Source organism: Phaethon aethereus, assembly GCF_964289735.1.
Source record: "Phaethon aethereus genome assembly, chromosome: 2".
Taxonomy (NCBI): Eukaryota; Metazoa; Chordata; class Aves; order Phaethontiformes; family Phaethontidae; genus Phaethon; species Phaethon aethereus.
The window spans coordinates 24,260,831-24,287,353 of NC_138582.1; the positions used below are offsets into that span (position 1 = coordinate 24,260,831).

The window sequence follows — 26,523 nt, forward strand, 5'->3', positions numbered from 1 at the left end:
CTGCTATTTCAAATAGTGATGTTGAAGTAATATTTTTAAATAGTAAAATTTCATTTTGTCTCTGAATGCATAGCCTCTCAGGATGAGCAGCAGCACCTGGCTCAGAATGTCTTCCGTATCCCATTTTGGGAAAGGAGGTTAACATTACTGAAAGGTGTCCACCTTGTAAGTTAGATACTAGGTGGATTATGACTCTTTAACATCCAGTGTGGGATTTGATTTGCAGATCCCTATGCCAAGTCTTCCTGCATGTAAGAGTCTGTTAAGACTTTGCCTGGTACTCTTTGTCTAGCTTTGTCAATTTTGTTATATTGATAATTGGATGCAGTTGATGCTGCAGGTTGAATGTAGTCTTACGAGAGCAGTGGCAAAGAACTAGGATCACTTATTTGCATCAGGTCAGAATGATTTGCTTTCAGTTCACCTTTGGATGCTCTTGTGTGCATTTATTAAAATAAGAAGATACTTTTAAGAGGTAACAATTTTTCAGGAGAAAGCTGTGACTTTAACTCTTCAAATCCACATATCCATGTGTTTGAGCATTGAGTGCTTGTACGCCTTGTGTTCTGGATTTCAGTTGTACCTCTTACAGTTCCAAAGTACTTAGAGAACGGTTGCTCTGCATATAAAGTTAAAACACCTTTATCCTTGATCAATGTCTGAATAATGCCTCACTATTTTTCCTCTTTAGAAATATCAGCATGGATAAAAATGAGCTGGTGCAGAAGGCCAAACTGGCTGAGCAGGCTGAAAGATATGATGACATGGCAAGTTGCATGAAGTCTGTGACTGAGCAAGGAGCTGAGTTGTCCAACGAAGAGAGGAATCTTCTCTCTGTTGCCTATAAAAATGTTGTAGGAGCCCGTAGGTCATCTTGGAGAGTCGTCTCAAGTATTGAACAAAAGACGGAAGGCGCTGAGAAAAAACAGCAGATGGCTCGAGAATACAGAGAGAAAATTGAGACTGAGCTAAGAGACATCTGCAATGATGTGCTGGTGAGAAATAATGAAACTGTTGATCCATTTTTACTTAGAGTTGCAGGGTAAATGGTGCTGGGCCCATAGGGACTACTTCTAGCCTGCCGGTAAAGCTGTGGTCTCCTATGCTGTTTCTGAAGGACAAGGTTTAAAAAAAACCTCTGACTCTTCTTTCCTTCTAGTGTATTGACTATTGATATACAAGTCATCATAGTTACATGCTAGAGAATTTGGAGACACGTTGAAACATTATTGTATATAAAGTAATAGGTATGGAAAGTCAATGTATTTCTTTGAGACTGAACTAGATACAGGTTTAGTTTGGGGTTTTCTCCTCTGCCCTTCCCCCCCTCAGTGCAGTATTTGTATCCTGGATCGCTTTGATTTCTGCAACTTTAATATGCTGCTGTAGTTGTAAGAGGTAGTTCTTACTCTACGGAAATTGTGCCCCTCCCTGGGTAAGATGATGTAATGTTAGTTATGACTCAGCCATGCAGAAAACTGTCTGCAGGAAGAGGCAGTAGAAATGCTGTGATACCCTCTTAAACTTAAATTTCTTAGTAGCAGACTAAAAGGGTGTTCAAATTAGATGTTTTCTGTGGCTTGTAGTTATGATAAAATGTGCAAGTATCTGGCAAATGACCCTATCTTTTTGTTAGGAGACTGGTTTGTGAAATCTGATCCTCTTCCAAATGCATACTCCAGATTATCAGGTTTTTTCAACTGCATACACCTGTGGTGCTTCAGAGAGCACATGGTTAACGGATGGCCTGATCTGTGACCACTTGTGAGGTAGATGTTACTCTCAGTAATAGAATTGTCCCCTGGACTGTGGACCCTGCTGGTGTGTCATCCCATATGTGACGAGGGATGCTGTACCTGGGAGGTGACAGAATAACATGTGATATGAGGGAGGTGTTACAATAGCCGAATATGTGCTTGAAGATCTGATGTCAAACAAAAGTTAAGATCAACGAGCAAGTAACGTAAATTTTGCTTGCTGTGTAAAGGTAACTAAATGACATGGGGTGGTGATCGCTTCTAGAAGACTGGTTCTCCAAGGGTGTGCAAGAATTGGCATGGCTAACTCTCAGTCTTGGCTTCCAGTTTAGGCTGGCTTCCATGGTTATTGTAACACACCCAGTTTTGTATGTTTTGTTATCTTGTTTAAGGATAGCTCTTAAACTTCCACTATGAAAATGGAAATGCCAAACTTACACAGAGGAAAGAACGTATTTACTAGTTCTTGTGTTGTTAAGTGGTGGGTTACCGATTTAAGCCAGGGAAATAGGATCCAAATCTGGTGTTCTAATTTCTTGATGTTTCTTTTTTGAATTTATTTTATTAACGGGAAAGTCCTCGGTGGGGGGGATGTTTTCAGTTCAGAGTGATCTGAAATTCTCTTGTAAACTACGTTTGGGTTTAGGAAATCATTTTAATTAAGTCATTTGGCTTAGAAACCCCCTTTTAGAAGAACTTAGTGCTTGCAATTATCTTTCTTATAATGGAAACCAGGTTGAGGTGAAACTAGCTTTTATTGTGCATGCTAAATACAAAAACTAAAACAAAAACCAGCTTTTGAATTTGCTGCAGCAGCTAAAGTATCTGGGAGGGGTGGGGAATCTTGTTAGATCTTCTGAGTCTCAAAATTGTCTCGGATTTCTCTGTGTTTAACGAGAGATACATACATTATTCAAAGAAACTAATATTCTTTGACATGTTACTACTTTTAGGAAGCTAATGTCTTACTAATCTCCAGTGTTGCCAGTCCAGTTTTTCTTAATAGACTAAGTAAAAATTGCTGTCCAGAAGAAACAACGCCTTAGGCAGTGATTAGCAGTAACAAAACCACTTTTTTAGACTCAGGTTTAAAAGGAAAAAATGAAACCTTTTTTTTTATTATTCAAGGGATAGGATTTAAAAATGCCTTCAAATGGCATGCACTAGATTTGACATTGCTAATTGCATTGAAGAATTATATTTTAAAACATATTCTTGTTTTCTTTGTTGGAATATCCTGTTCACATACATTCTTACTCACCTAGAAACATCACTGACCATATTGCTTTATTTGACATCCACTTTGCTTTAACAGAGGGAAAAAAAAAAAAGAATTGTGGTAACATCTTTAGTTGTTTTTTATGAACAGGAGTCTGCACAATGCTACATGCAAACACAGAACTAGGTTTGGGTGTGTGTTTGGTTTTTGGTGTGTTTTTTGTTTTGTTTTTTTTTTGGAAGATCCTCTAGCTTTTATACAGCATAATCTAGTCTCTGACTGTTCACAGAAGTGAAAACCAAGGCTTACCAAGTCTTGATTGGTGTGAAGTATGCCGTTAGCAAGACCTGAAGTGTTAACAAACTTTCAAATCTTTCAAGTCACGAGCTTTATCAATTACAGTACAAAAACAGCTCAGAAGCTTTTGTGTCTTTTATTAAGACTCTGAATCTGTTTGAGCTGTTGTTGTGTCTTCAATTGCTTGCTAGGCTCTTAAGTAATATTTAATACCCTGGGGTGTTACATCACAGCTGAGTGTGGAAGTGGCTGGTGTCCTAACTTCAGTGTTGAAGGGAGGAAACCAATTAAGAGAATGTGTTTGTGACTAGCAGAATGTAGCCAAAGCTGGCTCCTCTGCAGCTTCTCGCTCCCTTCCCTCATTTGTTGGAATCAAATTACTAGTGGATTGGAAGAAATAGCTCCTCTAATCCAGTAGATGCGGAGTATACTAAACTGTGCCCGAGTTCTGTTCCCAGCTCTTCCACTAACATAGAGTGAATAAGAGCAATTAATGCTGGACTTTTTTTTTCTTGTTTCATAGCTATTAAACTCAGTGATAAATATTTTAGTGGTTATGGGGTCAGGTCTGACGGTTTCTTCTTTACACTGACCTTGCACAAAGAAAAGCCAGCTTCTACATCCTTGCCACTTCCTAAATCTTCCCTCACTTGAACCTGCTCTACAGCTCTGCAAACAGCTGAACTTGTCCTCTTGTTTGCTGCAGCCTCAGAGTGCTGCTGCACAAGAGAGACACCTAAAATCTCTTGGTCCAGCACCAATTCTGACAGATATACATTGGACTGTATTCAGGTGTAGTATAACTGACTCTAATTTGGAGTTGGTCTGGTAGTGCTGATGCACTGCAAATAATTGTGACACATTGTGGATAGTACAAGCTCCTTGCACTAGAACAATAAAGACTGAATTTCCAAATTCTTCAAGGATAATACAGTGTGTGTGAGGAAGGAAGTACATTGCTATACTCGAGCATCTTAAATGTACTTGACTATAATAGAAAATTTCCAGCCTCATAAATTTCATATTGATACAGGAAATTAAGCTTTTTGTTAAGTACTTATCTTCATGTTAGCTAAGTGTGTGCTTCACATCCGGTTTCACTTTCTATAGTAGAAGGGAGAGTCTGTCTAAAATACTAGTATAACGATCTTTTATTTGTAATTTCCATAATAAATATTGTTGTTAATTGAACACGTGTGGATTTTCTTCAAAATGCTTTTTGCTGTTAATGGGAAACAGAGCTGTAACTGAAGTGGTTCAAATTAAATCTGTAGTAAGATGAATTTTTCAGCTAATGAGGATTCTGAAGTACAGAGAAGCATGTATGGAGAGATCTTTGAATAGCTAACATCTGATTCTGCTTGTGTGTTAGAAGTTCTCAGGAGCTCTAAACTACCAGTAGCTTTCAGGCAGTCTCTGTCATGAGCTAAATGTAAGCTAGTCATTTAAAACATGACCTGGCTATCTTTGCTTTAATATGAGTGTAATTCTAGACAGTTACACTCTCTTCCCTAGGCTGGCACATGCAGCAGCTAGTCCCCTGCATGTCCTCCCAAGTGTACTGTGTATGACCCTTCCCATGTTTTTCGCTCGTGCCTAGTCTTCTGGGTGATGTCTCTCCCTCTCCCAAACTCCCCCACAAGTCGTACCTTGAGTAAATCTCTTTGCTTGCAGTGCCCAAGCACTCTTGTTTCACTGTTTCTTTTCCCTGTTGGTTGTTGCCCTTAAAGGTCTAGAGAGCTTCCTGAAGCCTTGGCTGCCCTTTAGCATTCTGGAGTTACTGTTGCACATAGGTGCTACACAGCACTTTTTCCTTACTCCCTCCCTGCCAGAAAAGCTGCAGGTTAATGGTGCTGTTCAATAAGATGAATTGTTTGCTATCTTCGCCATGTTATTTCTTCCTAACCATGCTCAGAAACGTAAAATGGTACTCCATGTATGCTTACACTATTTAGATTTCTTTGCACTTGTTATGGATGCTTCACTTTTTAGAAGTGGTAATTGGAATGAGAACAGAAGGTGCAGTTAAATCTCAACTAAGTGACTTTGAGTTTGTGATTCTTTCATGGGTATGTTGTTTGGGGGGTGGGGGGGTAGGAGAAGGTGTAGTAATCTGTCATGGGGCTGCAGTTCTCTGGGGGGAACAGAGCGTAATTCCATTCAGAATGCATCTAAATGGCTTTTTAAAGAACATACCATAGAATCAATGCCTATTGCTATTGTACTCAAATTGTTGTGGGACTATTTTCTAGTTGCCTGCAAACATGTAATGGGTTACTATGTTAACATGTAAAAAACTTGTTTCTGCACTAATTCTTAATGACAGGATTAGGAAGTTTAGTCCTCTCCTGTAGGAAGCCACATGCTTTTTGATGTGTACATTTATGAGAGTTTTGTGTGTGTGTTTTTTAAGTCAACCACTGTGTGCTGAATGTGTCCTCGTGACGGTCAAAGAGCACAGCTAACCTATGAGTGGGGCTAACAAGCAGATGAGTAGATTGCTTATGAGCTCAAGTGACTGACTATACCATACAACCTTCAATGCCATTAAATACCTGATAGTAACCAAAAATTCAGTGTTCTGACTGAAAGTTGCTACCTTTTAGTTTGTGACTCTTTCAGTCTTGCTTAACTTTCTATTTTTGACTGCACTTTGTTTCTGTCTTTGAGATCTGTGTCCTTTATTTGATATTTTTGGAAAAGAAGGGGAGGCATTTGTAGAAACTTCTATTTGCAGAATGTCAATCACAGCAGCAGAGTGGTTGATTTGTTGAAATCTAGGAGTGAATAATTTAGGTTGGAAGGGAGGTCATTTAGTTCAACTCTGCTCAGAACAGAACCAGTTAGATCACGTTGCTCAAGGCCTTGTTAGTCAAATTTTTAATATCTTCAACAATGGAGATTCCACAACCTCTCTGTCCAGCCTGTCATGATATTTGGTCATATTTATGGTTAAAAGGGAAAAAAAAAATTCAAAAGTCCTTGTATGTAATCAGAATTTCTCATGTTCCAATTTGCCTGCTGCCTCTCATGATTTCACTGTGGACCTCCAGAGCCTGATGAGTCTGGCTTCATCTCCTCTAGGCAGCTGTACACAGCACTAAGATCTGTTGGTCTTCTCCAGGCTGAAGAAACCCATCTCTCTCAGCCTTGCCTTGTACATTGTGTGCTCCAGCCCTGTAATCATGCTGGTGGCCTCCACTGGACTCGCTTCAGTATATCCATGTCTCTTGTACTGTGGAGCCCAAACCTGGACATAGAATTCCAGATGTCATCTCAAGTTGTTAAAATTTGTATTAAAAGGTGGTAAATTGGTCACGTGCTAGTGGTGTATGTGAAAATATGCAAGTACCTCTGGTTCACTAATGCTGCTCTGAGTGAACTTTTATGTATTGCAGAGTGAAATGTAGCCATGGTTTACTAACTTCCCAGGGTGGTTATAATTTAAGCTTTTGATTAACTCTCCAAGTCTAGTTTTTTCAGTTAGGGTTTGGCTGGTATAATTGCTCACATATATTGAAGGTAGGAGGCTGAGGCAATTTGCATCAACCTCATGATTTAGTTTTGTTAATACTTTAATCGCTTCCCTGGTTGTAGCTATACCTCTTCAGGTTGGGGTTTTTTTTGGCTGTTGGGTTTTTAGTTTTTCCTTTTTTCTTGCAGTGAAAGCACTGCCTAAACTAGAGCAATTTCCTTTATTTTTTTTTTAAGCAAATGGTCTTTTTTTTTTTTAAGTAAACTGTTGAAAAACTGTTGAATCTTAGAGAATTAAAACATCATTAATGGATCAGCTCAAATATGAGATGACTTGTGTTGGCTTTTATTTATTCTATGTTGTTTGTTTAATTCTTTGTAAATGAATGAAACTTCACTTCATGTTCGAAGGGATTTTAGATTCCTGCACATATAAGTAATTTACTGATGGTTGGGCTGTATAAGCAAAGGTGAGCTAGTACTTATTAATCTTAGCAAGAAGTGCATCCATAATGTTGATACATGTGCTTAAAGCACGTATTTATCATAAAATCAACTAAGGTACCCTGCATAAATGCAAAAAAATATTTAAATATGCAGTTACCTCTGATCCTTATGTTAGCTATGTGCACACACATGTATGTATATACAAATATACATCTATCTATATGTATAGATACGTGTATATAAATATGCTTGCATTTATTGGATCCATCAATAAAGATCAAATCTTTACTATAACCAATAGTTTATTGTATTAATTTCACTTGGCATTAATGTTTAATGATGCTTTGATTAAAAAAAAAAAACCCAACACAAAACCAACCAAACGAATGTACCTGGATGCTTTTGAACAGTATAAGTACCAAGTAACAACTTGCTTTATTTGACAGGAACCTTCAGTGTTCAAGTACATTATGCACTTATTGCTAATATGCAGTTCTAAGCTGCAAAACAAAGTAAGTTGATCAGTTTAGTCACCTATGACAGATACTCTTCTTCCGTGCTGTTAAAGCAAGAACTTCATTGCATGTACTTGTAATATTGTGAAGCTGCCGAGTGTGTTTGTTTCACTGGTTCGTTACTTAGAATGCTAAGAGTAAAAACGCTGCATTGTTAAGATACCAGCTTTTACTGTGCCTGTTGAAAGCGCTAAGTGGTAGAAATACAAAATTTATAATATGAGCAGAGTTAGTGCGTTATCTCTGTACATCTATATAAACAGATGCCACACTATCTCTGGTTTTATCTAGAAACTTCTGTCTTGTTACCATGCACTTGACAGAAGTGTTTCTGAAACAGCTTCTCAAACTCTTTACTTGTTCTTTGCTGTAGGCAAAGGCTCCTGGCTCTGAATGTGAAATTAATTGTCCATTCAGGCAGTGGTTGACTACCATTTTGAAATAGTTTGGGAAAGCTTGTGCTATTAAAGCTGATAGAAGAGCATTAAGATTGTGATTATTTCTTTAACTTGTTTTTTTTTTTTTACTAAATGTCAGCTCTTGCCTAGTTGCTTATTTTTCTTGAAGTCTGACAGAAGATTGGCAATGCCTCTTCTAATGAGAAGGAATAATAAGTGGTGCTGCTGCTGACATGAACAGTAAATTCTTAATTTTTTTGATCAGATTTAATGCAGCTCAAATGAGGTAGGGAGCAGTTGTGGCTTGTCTGTGTTTTCTTCTGGACGTTGTTACCCTTTGATTTTGCAGGTAACAAAATATTTAACAATAGGAATCTGATCTCTGACTGATCAGATTTGCCTAGTGCAGAGTAGGCTTACATTGCTAAAATGACATTTTTGCTAATAAAATACTTTCATTAACATTGTATGCTATAATGAGCTCCTAACAAATACATAGTCTACTTTAGGAGGTTTCAGATCTGCTTGGAGTGCAAGCTGCTAAAGATAAATTGTTCCTACTTTTGTTTCTTATCAAGGATAAAAAGCATTACATCATGTTTATGGGGGATTTTAGTAGCATTTCTTCAGAGACCAAAACTGTAGAGTCTTAAGACAGCCAGAACATGATCTGGTTCAGAGTAAAGCCACAATAGCTATCGCTTAAGACCTACCTGTCTAGCAGAAATTCTCATCCAACTCAATTGGTTTCAGTTTTGTATTATTTCAGACTTCTCAGAAGATGTTCTGTTTCTTCAGAAAATAATAATTGATGCATTTGACACCATTCTGTTTTGTTGCAAGTCCCCAATATTCAAGAAATGAATTAATGAGGTGATGCAAAAAGAAAAAAAAAGTAAAAATTGCATATTGGCTTTGATCCTCAGGGGAAACAGTTTTGTGTGATAATGTCTATTGCAATGCCTCAAAAAAATTAAATACTTTCATCCTAATTATTTTTCTATTAAATATCTTAATTAGCTGCTGCCTTTCATATGAGTACTCTGAGATGGTTACTAAACTGGAGAGGTATTTTTGCCTGTACATCAGAAATTGGTTCCTTCACTGTTACGTGTTGTTGAGCATACTTTCGTAAAAACCTGTAATGATTAGCATGAAGGACTTAAAGTCTTTTGAGGGGTGACCTCATCGCAGTCTACAACTTTGTCACAGGGCAGGGGGGGCAGCGGAGGAGGAGGTGCTGATCTCCTCTCTCTGGTGACCAGCCATAGGACACGAGGAAGTGGAATGAAGCTGCACCAGGGGAGGTTCAGATGGGACACTGGGAAAAGGTTCTTCATTGGCTGGGAAGTGGTCACAGCACCAAGCCTGTCAGAATTGAAGGAGCCTCTGGATGACGCTTTCGAACATATGGTTTAGTTTTAGGTAGTCCCACAAGGAGCAGGGAGTTGGATTCACTGATCCTTATGGGTGTGTCCCTTACAATTCGAGATATTCTATGATTCATAGAATAATCTCAAAGATTGTATCCTGATATTAAGCACACTTGCTTCCCTTGCCATAAATGCATATTGGAAAGCGAAGTGGTAGAAGGAACAAGGTAGTGAGGGGCATGATACTCTAAGTTGGGGAGGATAGATCTGCAAGGAGAGCTATGTATATGGCTGCGAAAGTGTGGAATGAGATGTTGCTCCTCATTGCCTCACCTCCCATCCTCTTCTGTTTATGCAGACCAATGGTGTGTCCGTCTGTATGCGCCATATCTTCCCTCTAAGCACCTTGTAGGTGTTTTAGTGCATATATGTACTTCTTACTGACTTAGTTCTATCCCCCAGCATTATGTGTCAGCATGAAGATGATTTTTCTGGGTGTCATACTTTTCTCCCATGTTTTCCTCCACCTGCCCATATGTGATGCTGCTTTTGTTCTCTTTTCTAAAGAAACACATTTAGACTGTTCTAGTAGCATTTTTTTAATAAGCTAAAATTTCTTGCCATTCTTTTTGTTATGCAGGATTCCCTTTTCTGCATTAGTCCTTTAGTTAATTTTTTTTTTCAGTTACGCTCGCATTACTTAGGCCTCGTTTCCTCCATTTTTTTCCCTTTCTAGATCTTCACCAGATGGATGACAGCAAAGCTGCTAACCAAGTGTACCTCTTCTCTGCTCTTATCAATCCCTGGTGTCCCTATGCGTGACACATTTCCCACTGTTGCATGAACTCCACAATCGAATGCCTCCCTGCCCCCTGAGGTTCTTTGTCCCAAATACTGAATTTCTCCCCTACTCAGGCTCATCATTCTCACCTCGTCTCTTCCAGCCAGGCTTTTCTTCTCACCTTTTTCAAACTTCTGCTACTGTCTGTTTGTGTGGGCAGCCAATTTGATGGTAAGAGAGAATAACTGGTGCTGAGAACAGGCAGCAGGCTTGTCTCCTTCTTCAGCAGATGTTTTACCACAGAGGTCTCCAGTGCCACAGCAGCCGCTAGTATTTGACAGATTTTCTTGTATTCCTGTTCTAGTGAGCAAATGAGTATGTATAAATCTGTAGCTAACTAAACAAGAGGCTTTGCTTTTGGCCAGAGTAGAAGGCTGACAGCAGAACAGTCCTTTTGGTTTTCCCTGAAGAGGGTTGGAGGTCACCCATGAGGCAGCAGTTGCAGAGCCCTGATCCTGAGCTCTGGGTAGAACTGTAATCAGAAGCAGCATAATGAGCCTGTCTCTAAAAAGTCTCGGTTTGGGAAGGGATTATCTAAAAATATTCCCCTTAAAAATACAAATATTTGTCATTTTCCTCCAACAATTCAGAGAGATATGTGTAAATAAAATTTCTATTGGCCACAAATGATTTGGTTAAACCCTTTGTAGTGTGTGTGCCAAGCTGTGCAGTGCAGCTAATTGCACATGTTGTTTTATAGTCCGAGTAACTTTCCTAACTCTGGTGCTGAGGAAGAAAACACATGCATGGAAAATCACATGCTAGGTTTTTATGGGAATGATAGGTGTCTTGAATTTGTCCAACATAGGTGGCCTACTTTAATAACTTTGTCATCAAAGTAGAAACTTGTAAAAGAGCAGCTTAACAAAAGTGTGCCGCAGTGATCTGAATCAGTATTTTTGAATGCCTACCCAAGGACACCTGATATTTTATAGGTGTAATTCTTTAAAATACTCTTGCTCAGCTGTGCAGGTAGTCAGAAAACAGCAAGAAAACGTTGTAACGGTGGTCTGGATAGTATTGTGTCTCCTGCCTCAAAGGAAGGGTTGTTGCCCTAGGAGCACAGGAACACACGGGGAGCTTGGTACTCTCTGGGTTGCAGTTGGTAAGTGTATCTTGATGCAGCTGGAAAGCTGAATCTCAAGATTTGATAGACTGTAATTTTATTGCTTGTTCTAACACAGTGCTTCAGCTGGATGTCCCTTTTCTTAACACGCATCACATCTTTCTTATTTTTCCTTCCTTCCCTGCTCATCATCTTCCTTTGTAAAGTAAATAGCTACCTGGATGGTGTGCAAGTGCAGTGGGGGCTTTTGATTCATGTTTGGAAATGGTACTGAAACTCTTCAAATAATCTGAAATTATCTGATAGTCATCTAAAAGAAATACCTACTTGAGTACCAGTGCTTTTATCAACTAAACTTTTTTTTAATGAAACTGGGAAGTAGCTTTACGACAAAAGTAACACCGTCTTATGTGCAGGTAGTCAAGTATCTCCAGCTCCTCCTTCATAGTGTATTGTGGGTATTAAGGTTATGTTGACCTAAGGAGAGTTTGGACAAGTGTGAGGAATGTGTGTGAGGGATGTGTGTGGGAAACCTGTTGAAGGTTACTACATTCAGGGAAACCACATCTGGCTCAGGAAGTCCCGAGGTATTGATGGAAGCTAACAGAGACATGCTATTTTCTTACTTGCTTTATTTTTCTAATGGCATCCCCTTTTGGGCAGTGTTGCATGTAGGTTAGTACACAGAAGAATCCTGTCAGCCAGTACAGAATCACAGAATTCAATCTCTCCTGTGTTCTTGTAATGTCTTGGAGAAAGATAGTGGCATGCTCCTTACATGATGAAAATGTTAAGCCATTGTCAGTTAGTGTGAAATGTCAAAGAAGTAGGTTTTCAGGCTGAACTTAAGAGATGTTTCTTTCATGTCTTCCACGAATTTAAAAAACGATGAGTTCTTCCATGTATTCTTCATCCATATGCCATACACCACACATAGATGACAAGTGAGTTAACGTTCAGCTAATACTCCTGTGTAATTTATCTTCAAAACTAGAAATAATGTCATAACTATGTCAGGTGACTTTCAATACTGCATGAAAACAGAAGGCCTGCCTTGTTAGCTCTGAGCAAAACTGATACACTGATAAACACTGGCTAATTTAAACAGTATTATCTTGGATTTTTGCCATTCTGCAGCTTAGTACTTTTGTGCAAGAGCAATATCTTTTTGTTTCTCCAATAGTTGAGAGTTTTTACTCAACAATGTACCTTAATAATTAATTTTTGCTATTTAAAAACAAAGTTCCTTGATCTCAGTACTTTAACTGCTCATTTACAATAATCTGGTGACTTTAACCTTATGACCTGTTTGTCAGGTGGGAAGTATCTTAAATAGAAAATTGAGCTGTTGATGCAATCCTCCAGTGCATTAATAATTATCTAAAGTTCCCAGGCAATAACATGTACTGAGACCAAGCCTTTAATAAAGGGAAATATGCACAGAAATATAAGCAACAAGGCAATACTGAGGCATTGATTTTAATGCTCTTTATGATGAATTTGGGAACATCTTTTGGGCCACATAAGTCATTTGGCAAATATGTAAGGACATGGTTTTAAAAGAAGGGTAGTTTTAAGCTTCAAGTGTCAGGAAAGGACTGTTCAAGTCTTTATGGGTTGGCTTCCTGTCTCCAACTGAAGGTCTTGCCACAACTTGACAAACTGAAGCATGGCAACTTGCAGTAAGAAGCAGGCAGACTTTTTGTAGAGGGTTGGGTGTTGGTTTTTGTTACAGAGATTTACTACTTCTTGTCCTTCCTTCACACTCCTAACTGAGTCTGATAACTCTTACCTTTCAGGCTTTATGTTGCAAAACTACATGAACAAGTCTGTAGAGCCTTTCATCAAAATAGGGTCAAAACACATTGTGCTTAATGTTGCCATCAGACTGTGTCCTGCTCTGGCAAAAGAACGTGTAAGAATGAAGAAAGTGGATCTCTTAACCAGTTTAGTGTTTAAAATAAGACAGGATTGAAGTTTGCCAGTAGAATAATAAAGCTGCGTGGAGGCAGCCTCTGTTACGTCTTTGGAGACAAAGACTTTTCTCTGGTGTGTACTTGCTGGGGGTGGGGGAACGTACCAAATTTATGAGATTTTTTTTTATCTATGGTATGTGTGAGCAGAGCTGACATCTCTTGAGTTGGAATGTGCTGTCTGTCCCAGTCCAGAGTACCAGAAGGCTGTTAACTTAGTTGTAATCACAGTTGCAGATGTGAGGTGTTGAAGCCTGATCTTTTAATGGCCAGCATACTAGTAAGAGTTGATATTCAAATTTAGTACATGCGTTTCTTTTTTTTTTTTAAATTAACAATTTTCCATTAAGTCTTTCTGGAAAGACTGTGTATGACTTTGCTATGAAAAGTATTAGAAGCACTTATACAAGCTGTTACAGGTTTTGGCTGAAAAGTGCTCTGAAGATGCTGCTGCATCTGCCTGATTGACTACAGTGCTATGGTTTGTTTCACAGCAGTTAGATTCTTGCCGTCAAATTAAAAGCTCTGACAATTACAGCTGAGTAGTTGTGGGGTTTGGGAGGCAGGGAGTGGTGTTTTGGTTTTGTGTAAAAAGCTGTTCCTACCAGATTCCGATTGAGACACTGTAATTAACTGCCTGTAGAATTGTAGTTAGTGCATATTAGTATATATGAAAAATGGATGGCAATTTAGCATGATAGCAGGAATGTGTTGACGGTTGGACTTGATGATCTTAAAGGTCTTTTCCAACCTTTATGATTCTATGATAATGTCATGAACACACATGAAGGCTTAGCGCTACGTACCAGGTAGCTATAATATACCCATGCTGTAGGGACTTCAGTTGTCAGGGTGTTCTATGCATTGCAGTGATGCCGATCACCTAACAAAGTTAGTAATTACATATCAGCTCATTGGTCCAGTCCTGAATTAGCTGTTAGCACTTCAGGGGCCCATATGATAATCAGCTCTATACTGATAACGACTGTCATATCAACTGGTAAAGGAGAGGGAAGGTAGGACTATATCAGTGGTACTATCAAAACAGTCCTTATTTCTGTTTCTTCTGCTTTAGACAAACAGAACCCACCAATAGGACTTAAATATCAAGATATTCCTCCTTGTTGAAAAAACAGAGAAGCCTTGCAGTTAAAGCTATTTAAAAAAACCAACAACAAAACCCACAGTATTCCCCATGACCAGATAACAAAGTGTTAGATTGGTTATGCCTTTCATTATGCCTAACATTTTATCTTATTTTCTGTAACTGAACTCTAAAAGGTCAGTAGTTTTACTGGTTTCCTTTGTATGGCTTTCTGTAGCCATACCAGCTCCATGCAGATTGTGGCTTTCACAGACACTCGCTAGGATAAACCAGTGTACTCTGAATCTTCAGGCTAACTTTAAAGGAGTGTTTACTTTGCCAGTAAAAGAAAATACATCCTGAAATAAGAAGACTGGTACAAACAGGAGAAACTGAATATATAGTACTAGATAAATAATAGGGGAGAGATCTCCTTTCAGTAGTTTCATATGCTAGCTTTTAAATGTTAATCTGCTTTCAGGTTTTGTTGTTGCTGTTTATGAAGTATTTGGCATAAATAAAATTCTCACAAAGATATGTGGCCTACCAGTCCTACGTGTTGCTTGTATAGAATAGAGTCTTTCATCCAGATATGAGCAGAGCTACCAGTGCAGTCTCAGAGTCAGAGCCTCTTTGCATAGGCTGTGGTCTATGAATAGCTATACAAAGGGATTTTCTTAGTTTGTCAGTCTTCTAAATTTGACATGGGTTTAAAACTTTTTTTCAATACAAGGTTCATGCACTGTCCGAGCTGCTGTTGCCCTGCTTGTATCTATCTGATTAGGATGACTTCCTCAGTCAGTAGTCTTCCCTCTTCTCTGTCTGCTGGTGCAATTCACCCGTTCAGTTAGGTGTTTGCAAACAACTTTACTTCATTTGTTTAGGTCTGGAGGCTTGGTTGCTGCTATGGGGGTGAGCAGAGCTGTACTTCTTAATTGAACAACCTTCTGTGTGTATAATGAATAATTTCTGTTTCTAGAATCATTGACAATATTTTGGTCTGACCAATTAATGGAGGGTACAGAAGGATGGTAACTCCCCATGGTGGCAGAAGGGTAGGTGTGGACTGACACAATTAATTGCAGTCCTGACTTAATTGCAGTCCTACAGAGAAAAACTAATAAGGGGCCTTATTCTCAGTAGCTGGGAACCTTCAGTTGTCATTGAAGTCGGAGTTTCTTGGCACTGATGAAAAATGTCATAGCTGTGAATCTTGAAGTTCTCTAATGATGAGAACAGAGTGCGTAAGGAGTTACAGAGAGCTGAAGTGTGTGAGCCATATACCTTACAGCCTTCTGCTTCGTTCCAGACGCCCTGGGGCAGAGGTGGCTCTGAACCCTTCTCCTCGCATAGTGGTATGCCCTCCAGAAGGGTGCCCTTGGCATGAGGCAGCTCAGCACCCCATTTGCCTGGCTCCATAAAAATACTGCTGCTGCCACCGACTTGTTTATGTTTCCTTTGTTGTCGTTCAGATGGGAAGCAAGGGCATGCAGTATTTTTCGATGTCTCCTGGTGTGGTTATAGAATGAAGCTATATACCAACTCTCACGATACTGGAATTGCCTAATAGTAAAGATGATTGAATAAATACCTTCCATTATGTTGAAGCCAATAAAGAAAGTCCGCTAACAGATTTTTATCTCATTGGAGCGTAGGCATAGCTGAACCTTGTCTGATTTTGGTTTCTGTTGGATGGACTTCTTCAGTACCCTATCTGCCGAGATCCAAATGAGAGCAAGCTGCCATAGTAGGTCACTTCATTTTGAAGGGTTTCACACAAGGTTGAGGCTACTAGGATAAACAGTCATGATTTATATAAACAAATTAGCAGTACTTTGGTTGGGTTTTTTAATTTTTTTAAATTAAACTTTTTCACTCTTCTTCCTGTGAATTTTTTGTTCCTCTTGCTCTTTCTGTGAATTACAAACAGTTTTCTGTAGCTTTATGTCAATTGGCCTGTTAAGCAGAGTAGGTACCACGGGTACCTGTGTCACAGTACAGTGGTTATAGCCAACCATATTCAGGGTATGCTTATCCCAGGTGTACGTAGTGTAAGATACTCACTTAACCTGCAGGGCACTAGCTAGAGGGAGGTACTGTAAAGCAGCCGTCATTCTGTGGGTTGGAACTGAATTAGATTGTCCATTTCTGTGGTGTCACTGGAAATATGAGCTAAAAACAGTAAGGCAAAACTGAAATGTCACCCATCTAATTTACAGGGGAAGAGACACACCCAAAAATTTTACTAAAACCTCTTTTAAAAATTGTTTGCTACATAGCCTTAGCAAAGTATATGTAACAGCTTCTGATTTAATTTTGATTATTCAGGAGCACTTCTGCAGTTTTTCTGGCCTTTAAATAATTGGCTTTTCTTTCAAAGTCTGACTTTATGCCCTCAATATCAGGAAATTTGACAAGCTTGTACCTTAATTTGACTAAATGTGTTGGAGTTAGTGATTTTTTTTTTTTCCTTTTTGTCTTTTCATCATAATAGAACTCTTGCTAAACTACGTGACTGCTGCAGCTGGGAACTTGTTATGTTAATTTAATAAGTTAGAATAATCTGGAAAAACCTGGTCTTCACTGGCAGCCCACAGAGAAGGTTTGATGGAGTGACTCCAGAGAGCTGGAGACACCTATTAGGGCAGCACATAAAGTCAAATAGATAATCCTTTTCAGTGCTACACAGCTGACTGTCAGATTGTCAGCTGTCTGGAAATGCAAGAATCCAGGTTCACCTTGAGCTTTCTTGCTGGCAGTGCCAGTACAGTATTCCAGTTAATGGGAACGAGGTTAACAAGGCTTACTTGTTGCCTGTGTATATAAGATATTTGGGTCTGATTTGGCAGGTGATACTTAAAATCCTTTTATTATTTTCTGTGGATGCAGACTTTCTTCCATTGTATACCCTCTGCCCAGACTCTTTGGATTACCTTATTTCTGTCAGGGTACTGTAAAACAGGTTATAGAAACCCTTCCTTTGGTCATACAAGACTAATCTGCTAAATTAACATAGCCTTCTTCTCCACATCAAGTCACAGCATGCAGCGTTCCTTTTTGTACCTAGAGTTGTGATCCAGAACACGTTCTCCTTAGCTGAATATGCTACGTAGGATGTGAAGACAATAGGCAAAAAGTAAAGCTGTCTTGACTTTCAAATAGATTGTTGTATACTTGAATTGTTGTTTCAGTGTGCTGTAAAAGTATGTATGATCGAAACACTGTGTTCTTTGTTTTTCTTTTAGTCTCTGTTGGAAAAGTTCTTGATTCCTAATGCTTCACAAGCAGAAAGTAAGGTTTTCTATTTGAAAATGAAAGGAGACTACTACCGTTACTTGGCTGAGGTCGCTGCTGGAGATGACAAGAAAGGTATTGTATGTTAGCTTGTGGCTAAATATTGTCAAATTAGATTGCTTTTGGTGGGGTGGTGACATGACTCTAACTTCAGAATAATTCTGATCTGTAAGTTCTATAAATTTCTTGAGTAAGAGGCTTCCTGTTTTCTGAAGAAAAATCGTAGGTCGTTGGCTTTCAAATGAGTTATGAAAATTTCCATGTACCTCTGCCGTTTGAAGCAGGGAACAGATGTTTAGTCACAAAATCTTGAAATCAAGTCCAGCTTAAGGATTCATGCATCTGGTTTATCACTGAAGTACAGGTTTATGCATCTTCTGCCTGGCTGTGTATTGGGTTTTTACCTCTTTGTTGGGGGACGAAGTGTTGTAGTTTTTTGAAGTCTTACTCGTGCTATTTCTCCTGCGTTTCTACAGAATACTAAAAGTCTACATAGGTTCAGTGAGCAGAGAGACTAGAAACCACCTGGAGAAGAAAAGGATTGATAAAACTAATCTTACTGTTAGGAAAATTTCTTCCATAACCATGGTAGTTTAATGTTCAAATGTTTTTTTTTTATATCCTCAAGTTTCTTGTGTCTTCATGTAAGCAGCTTATAATTGCAGGTAGGTGGACTTCACCTAAATTTAGTTAATATAAGCCTCTCCCTATATTAGGTGGCTTACCTGCCATAGCTGAAGAAACACCCTAACAACATGCTGACTCTATGCAGAGTGACCCCCCAATTCAGAACAACACATTATGTTTAGATACAGCTTGTTGCAAACTGCACTAAGCTGTTTCCTGGAGCCAGTTTAGGACTGGTGGCAGCATGCCCTGAAGAGCAGCGCACTTCAGCACAGAGCCCAATCTAGTAACTTCTGCTAGTCCTGGGTGGTTTTCTTGCAGACTTAATTTAGTCTGCACTCAGTCTGCAGAAGTATGGGATGCTTGGGAGCACACAGACGATCCGAATGTGTGGACTTGGGATCCTCGGGGATTATTGAAGAACCGTTCGGCTCTGTGGCTTATGGTCAGCAGGACTCTGCCCTTTTGTAGGACTTAATTAGGTTCCTTGTGGTGCTGTTGATCGTGTGGTGCCCCTGTGGCCTTGTTGCTGCTCAAGCTAATAAGCTCTCACAGTATGGCATAGAAAATTGTCTGCAACTTCACAGAAACTAGGCTGTTTGGTATAGAGATGAGACAGACTTGGAACAATTTTAAGGGCATAGATGTGTCTGCTTTAGCTTTTTGGCATATGTGTTATACCACATTACATAGGGTAGTCCAGTTTCCCCAGCATGCTGGATAATAGGGAGTTGCATAAAGATAGTAAGACTTCATATAATAGGGCTTAATTTGACTTCTGATGTTTTACTGCGTGCAGACTGACCCAGTCTTGGTGGCGGCAGAATTGCATGCATAACCAGTACTTAGATCTGTTACTGTACAGAGAGTAATTATACTTTTCTTTTAGTAATCTCTATTCACATGCATAGAAGGTACAGTATTTCGAGTCCAAAAGTTTCTTTTTCAGTTGAGGATTAAGTCACAGATTCTACAATTAGACTGTGAAAATCTTTAAAGTGGTTTTGAAGTCATTTTTATTTAACCCGGACTCCTGGCTGAGCAGTTTTCAGTGTGTTTCCAGATGAAGAAAATTTTTTGAAAGCCTGTCTAGCTCATAGTTGCTATGGCTCCTAAAATTAAGATTTCTTTTTTCTCCACCCCCACTCCATGTTTCAACTCACAGGCTTTTCCTGTATGCTGTGTGTGACCTTGAAGAGCAGTTGATAATTATTGTTTGGGAAATAGTGGCCATTTAGTTGGACAGTATTCTTTCAGCCTTTTGCAGTAAATACAGCAACAGTACAAAACTCCCAACTCTAGGAATTGGATTTTCATCTTCATAAACCAGATTGTTTATTTTATTGGCTGGGGTTTTCTTATAGCAATCTAGTGGGCAGGAATGTCAAGCAAGTACCTCACCCTATTATTTTAGCCTTGAACTTTGGAACTGTGTAACACTTTATCTGAAGAATTCAAGGTTAAAAATATTGCAACTTTTTTTATACTGGGTGACTGATTTAAAAATTAATAGGATATATAAAATTTTGCACTAAGTTCCCCAAATCACTGCTCAAAAGGTAACTGTATTTTCTCAAATGAGGAGAAAAAACAGGCCTTTCTTATATTGAAAATAAAATGCTCAGCTTCATTCCTTGAAGTTACTTGTTTTTCATGCTGCTTGTTCTGCCTTTCATGAACAGTGTCATTTTTTAAGGCTCTTCCATTATGAATAAAACACTTCACTATTTCTAAATTGAACTTAGAATAAACCTGGTTCTTCTCAACCATAGTGTACCAACTTCTGGTTGCTTTCAAGGCTTTGTGGCAGTTGTCTGACTTTTTTTTAAGCACTCCCATTATTAGCAATAAGCATAGAGAGGACAAAGTGTTGAATAACTGTGCAGTGAGTGTCATCCCTCTTCCATGTTGAAGAGGATGATATGCTGCTTTAATTTTTGTGACTACATAAACGTGAACAAATAGAGATTGCATAAACATCCTGAGTATTGGTATTGAGTTATTCTCAGACTTTGAGTACTTCTGACTTAAATACTGATGTACTTTTGAGTCCTTAGCCTAAAATTCCATTCTTTATTTTTGAATACATGACAGGTGCTGTTGCAGAGATCATGCTGGATGCATTTCTGATTTGATCCAGAAATCTTAGGATTGGAATCCTTTTGCATCCGAATTGAATGACTTCCTGCCCACCTTTTTCTCAGACGCTATTAACAGTCTTGGAGAGTGCAGGAACAATGATCCCTTTGTGCTCAGTGTCTAGCACGTCTCTTGCCTCCTGCAGTCGTCAAGGGCATAGTCCAGCTTGTCGGCTGTGTTGGGCCATAATCTCTGACTTGTGCAGGCATAGTCTGCTCATAAATTCAAGTGCAGAGAGTTGTTGAGCTCTTCAATCTTAGTATAAACAATACAGTTGTTTTTTTTCCACCAAGCATTTATAATTGAACCAATTAAGAGAATGGTGAAAAAGAGACCAATGATTAATTTTTCTCCCTTACTTCTAACTTAAACATTCTAGTACCTATAAACTTTGGTTAAAATGCTTTCTATATCTGCTTTGGGAATGGAACTGTGTTGGAAGCTTTTAAATATATATATTTAATTTGGCTTGAGGTATACCACACTATCTTTGCCAAGCAATTTGAATGGGGATACATAGATGACTTTTACTGAAAGAGTTTGGTATGATAGGCAAAGGTCATCAGTGTTTTCTGTGACTAAAATGTGGATCTATAATGCTTTGTAGTGTTTAAAGACATTGAAATTGTGGTAATATATCAAACCTCGGTGTAGTTAAAACTTCAATTTTTGTACCTTTTCATATAGGTGGTGGGTTTTATATTCCTAAGCACTACAAAACTGCAAACATTTGTAAATAGAAGTAGTCACAGGGTGGCAGGGAGAGTGAGTGTGACCAAACCTGTGATTTGGTCAATGACAACTTTCTTTTTTTTGAATAATTTAAAAATGTAATTCAGTGAAATCTTCGTAACATAACGACTTGTTAGGTAAAGTGCTCATTCACAGGCATTCACTCTAACGTATTTGTTCATGCAAGCATGAACACAGTCCTCATTGTATGTCTGAATACAGTATGTGAATTACTTACTTGTGGTTTTTGTGTGTGTTTTGTTTTTTCCCCAAAGGGATAGTGGAGCAATCACAACAAGCTTATCAAGAAGCTTTTGAAATCAGTAAAAAGGAGATGCAGCCAACACATCCTATCAGATTAGGTCTGGCTCTAAACTTCTCCGTGTTTTATTATGAGATTCTTAATTCCCCGGAGAAAGCCTGTTCCCTTGCAAAAACGGTAAGTCTAAGAGAAGGGGCAATTCCATTTGTATTATTTGCATGACCTTTTGTCACCTGGCCAATGGAGTTGTTTGTTTTTATAACACCAGGCTTTTGATGAAGCAATTGCTGAACTTGATACATTAAGTGAAGAGTCATACAAAGACAGCACGCTAATAATGCAGTTACTGAGAGACAACTTGACAGTGAGTATCATTCAAGTTTGCTTGTTGTTGGTAATGGGATTGCTCTTCATGGCACTCAAAGTTGTCCTGTTCATTCCTGGCTGTGGAGCTGTGTTTGTCATTCACTTCCAGATGGGTTTACAATACATCCTGTTTCTGAGCTACATCTTTTTCTCCTGCCCAGTCTGCATGCTAATTAACATGGTTTTCTGACATGACAAATTGACCAAATTTTTCAGTTTTCTTATGCAAGGAATTTAGCTTAAGTGACATAGTTTGGACTGTGACTAGCAAAGCTGCTATTTTTTGTTGAACAGCGTTTGAGAATACAGTTGCATTTGCCTCTTCAAAATTTATGTCAAATTTCATACAGCTTATTCTGTGTGATTGCATGTGCAAGGAGTAGGTCCTACATGAGAACTACAAACAAAGCTAGCAAGTACATTTAAGGGCCTGTTGTTTAGGGGGGTTTTGTTTGGTTTTAATTTTGGTAAAGCTGAAATTGGAATTGGTGCTAGCCAGGCTATTTCCATGGCAGCCATAAAACAACTGTCTTAATTCTTTTTTTCCTTGGACTCATAGCTGTCTGTGGTGTAAGTTATGGATCAAGATTGTGTTGCTCTGTCAGAGTAATCAACATCTTCATCTTGTGCATGGGGGTTTTTTTTAACCTGCTTTGAACTTTAAAACTGGCAAAGATAAACATCTAAAATAAATGAAACAGTGAATGTAAGCAAACATGCAATAGTGTCATTAATGGCATACTTCACTCCCTGGTCTTTGTGGGGGAAGGGAGAGCTGCAAGCCAGAACTGAAAAAATAAAAAGCACCTCTTGTTGCCAGATGTAACCCCTTGTTCACATTCTGTGCATCTGGTATCAGAGACATTTACAAAATAGCTAGGCTTCTTTTAACATCCTGGGAACTACAGGCCTGTCAGCCTGACCTCTGTACCAGGGAAGATTATGGAGCGGTTGGTCTTGAGAGTGCTCGCAGGGCATCTGCAGGACAACCAAGGGCTCAGGCCCAGCCAGCATGGGTTCATGAAAGGCAGGTCCTGCTTGACCAACCTGATCTCCTTCTATGACCAGGTGACCCGCTTAGTGGATGAGGGAAAGACTGTGGACGTTGTCTACCTGGACTTTAGTAAAGCCTTTGACAGCGTCTCCCACAGCATTCTCCTGGAGAAACTGGCGGCTTGTGGCTTAGATGGGTTTAGTCTTCGCTGGGTGAGGAACTGGCTGGATGGCTGAGTCCAGAGAGTTGTGGTGCACGGCGTTAAATCCGGCTGGCGGCCAGTCACAAGCGGTGTTCCCCAGGGCTCGGTTCTGGGGCCAGTCTTGTTCAATATCTTTATTGATGATCTGGATGAGGGAATTGAGTGCTCCCTCAGTAAGTTTGCAGATGACACCGAGCTGGGTGGGAGTGTTGATCTGCTGGAGGATAGGAGGGCTCTGCAGAGGGATGTGGACAGGCTGGATCGATGGGCAGAGGCCAACTGTATGAGGTTTAATAAGGCCAAGTGCAGGGTCCTGCACTTTGGCCACAACAACCCCATGCAACGCTACAGGCTTGGGGAGGAGTGGCTGGAGAGCAGCCCGGCGGAAAGGGACCTGGGGGTGCTGGTTGACAGCCGGCTGAACATGAGCCAGCAGTGTGCCCAGGTGGCCAAGAAGGCCAACAGCGTCCTGGCCTGTATCAGGAATAGTGTGGCTAGCAGGAGCAGGGAAGTGATTGTGCCCCTGTACTCGGCACTGGTGAGGCCGCAGCTTGAATCCTGTGTTCAGTTTTGGGCCCCTCACTACAAGAAGGATGTTGAGGTGCTGGAGCGTGTCCAGAGAAGGGCAACGAAGCTGGTGAGGGGTCTGGAGCACAAGTCTTATGAGGAGCGGCTGAGGGAACTGGGGTTGTTTAGTCTGGAGAAGAGGAGGCTGAGGGGAGACCTTATCGCTCTCTACAACTACCTGAAAGGGGGTTGTGGCGACGAGGGTGTTGGTCTCTTCTCCCAAGTAACTAGTGATAGGACAAGAGGAAATGGCCTCAAGTTGCGCCAGGGGAGGTTTAGATTGGATATTAGGAAAAATTTCTTCACTGAGAGGGTGGTCAGGCATTGGAACAGGCTGCCCAGGGAGGTGGTGGAGTCGCCATCTCTGGAAATGTTCAAAAAACGTGTGGATGTGGTGCTTCAGGACATGGTTTAGGGGACATGGTGGTGCTGGATTAATGGTTGGACTTGATGATCTTGAAGGTCCTTTCCAACCTAGTGATTCTGTGATTCTGTAACATAACTGGAAGTGAAGTTGTACAGTTGCATAAAATTGGAGTTGCCATATTTTCTGCTTTTGTTTCCAGCGCTTTATTTCCCTGTTCCTTGGAACCTTTTCCGTTAGAATGGCAACTTAACACTACTGGAAAAACTACTTGTGATTGTTCCAGCTGTTGCTTACAAAAGAAATGGAAGAGATTTCTCAACCTCTGTAATGGAGACAGATACAGGGTTGGCATTGCTCTCAGTGTCTGTGTGTGCTGTCCCCTTGAGTGAGATTGCTCAAGAGCTGTCCTCTGAGTGGTATTGACATAGAGAATAGAAGCTGACTTGAATTGCTAGCTTCCCAGTAAAAATAATGTAAAGCTTGTCATACCAGTTGGAAAGCGAATTGTTTTGTACAAGAGCGGAAGTTGAACTGAGCTACCATAGCGAGTGAATTACAGTAGTAGGCCTGTTAATTGATGTGGGCTTTCCATTATAAGGGAGAAAGCTGTTGACAGCTGCAGGATTCCATATTCTTGAAAGGATGATATGTCTTGCCTTAAATGCGTAGCGTGACCTGTACGAGTGCATTGATGGTTTTCCACAACTTCTTGAGGTAAAAAATAAGTTTTGATGTGTGACTGACAAAGACAGCAGCCAATTTCATAAATATAAAAACGTTCTGTTTTGCTAGTTATGCATGTCTGTTACAAAGGCTTTTGACAGTGATTCAGCATGTTGATCAGTTATGTGCAGGAACGGTTTCGTCAGTTGTTGATTCATTTTGAGTCTTGTATGGCTGAAGAAGAGTCTGTGTTCATTCTCTGCGGGAACGGAAGGTAGAGAAGTCTTCAGAGTGTGTTTAATATATCAAGTCAAAATCTGTTTTACTGGGGTTGCTAGATAATTCCTTCTTTTGTTCTGTTATGAAATTGTTTTTTCTTTAAAACAAACAAACAAAAAAGGCATCCCTTCCCCCTAAGGGTGTTGTTTTCCCCAGCAGATTCGTTAAACTCTGCTCTTAATTGGCAATTCTCCTTTCATACCAGTCAGGCCCTTTTTATTTAATGAGTAAAGGTATGTATATGTTCATATCTGTAGATACTCTATAGAGGTGAGGATTTAGGATGGAAACCTCTGATAGAATTCTAAGAAAACTGTTCTTACTAACTGTTCTGTGTAAGAATAGCACTGAAATTGAGAATAACATAGTATTCTCATAATGTAGTATAGAATATAGTGCAGGGGGCTGGAAACTGATGAGTGTGCTGTTGTCTCCAGTAAACTAACTTGTTGCTTAATGCCTCAGCAAAGAACATTTAGTGCAGATACTGTGTATTATGTTCAGAGCAAGAACAAGGCTACTGGTCTTGTGCAAGTTTCTCTATTGTCTTGTACTCCTGGAAAAGATAAAATGCTTCTGATGATGGATTATTTTATTTTTTAGCATCTTGTGAGACCTTAGCGTGGGTAGAAAGAGAATTAGTTGTTCTTAGGTTTTACCACCTTATGCTACAGAGCGTGAAGGATCCAGTTAATGCTGCTATAACTCCATAGAGTGAGAGATTACAAATCATACTGGGCTGGTAATAGTTTGGAAGCAGTCAGCATGGTGAAATATTTGGTTCACAAAATAATTTCTTTGCCCTGGGTGTTGCTCTGGAACTGATGCTTAGTTTCCTTAGTTGGTATTTAATCTTGATATATTGCTTCTTAGCATGATTTTCTGGAGCTGAAAATAAGCTGATTTTCTTCCCTCCTTACCCTGCCCTCCAAATTTGGAAGCTCTGTGTTCCAAAAGTTGCTGAAGGGGGCACAACTGACTGAATAGAGCCAAGGGATAGAGATTTCAGTGAAATGTTTTTGTTTTTAGAAAACCAAAACACTTCAGATGCCTGTTCTGAAGAAAAGGTAGCGTTCACTATAATGTTGGATGCGGAGGGAGACCTTTACTGAAGCTCTTCTTTCAGAAAAATGCATAAAGCTCATTGGAAGAGAAGGCACAAATCCACAGGAAACCAAGTATTGTTAGTTCCTGATTCTCATGCATCTGTCCTGTAGGTCTGATTCTTGCCTACTTGTAATTGTATTTTAGTGAGCCTTGTTGGATATGAGACTCTGGTTTTGACTGATCATGAACTTCCTCATTGAAGGTAGTGTAGGGTTGGGTCACCTAGGACTAGATTTCCGTTTTGTAATAGCCAAGAAATATATTAATGTTAATGTGTGCTTTTTTCCCCATGGTGCTTAGTAGGACCTCTGCCAAAATTATTATTTAAGGAGTGGGATTTCTTTCTAATAATTCCTTATTAATTATTAGTCATAAATGTTCATATCTTACGTACTTTACTCTGTTTTCTTTCCCAAACAGTTGTGGACATCGGATACCCAAGGAGATGAAGCCGAAGCAGGAGAAGGAGGGGAGAATTAA

At 39.6% G+C, this 26,523-nt stretch overlaps 1 protein-coding gene across 1 annotated transcript; it reads left to right on the forward strand.

The window, feature by feature from the left end:
• Positions 1 to 698: 698 nt before the first annotated feature.
• Positions 699 to 26,523, forward strand: YWHAZ (tyrosine 3-monooxygenase/tryptophan 5-monooxygenase activation protein zeta; the record flags this gene model as incomplete). Its single annotated transcript, XM_082014638.1, has 5 exons — positions 699 to 995; positions 17,690 to 17,813; positions 21,512 to 21,675; positions 21,767 to 21,862; positions 26,464 to 26,523. Exons 1-5 carry the CDS (start codon positions 702 to 704, stop codon positions 26,521 to 26,523), a joined length of 738 nt encoding a protein of 245 aa, XP_081870764.1. The 5' UTR covers positions 699 to 701.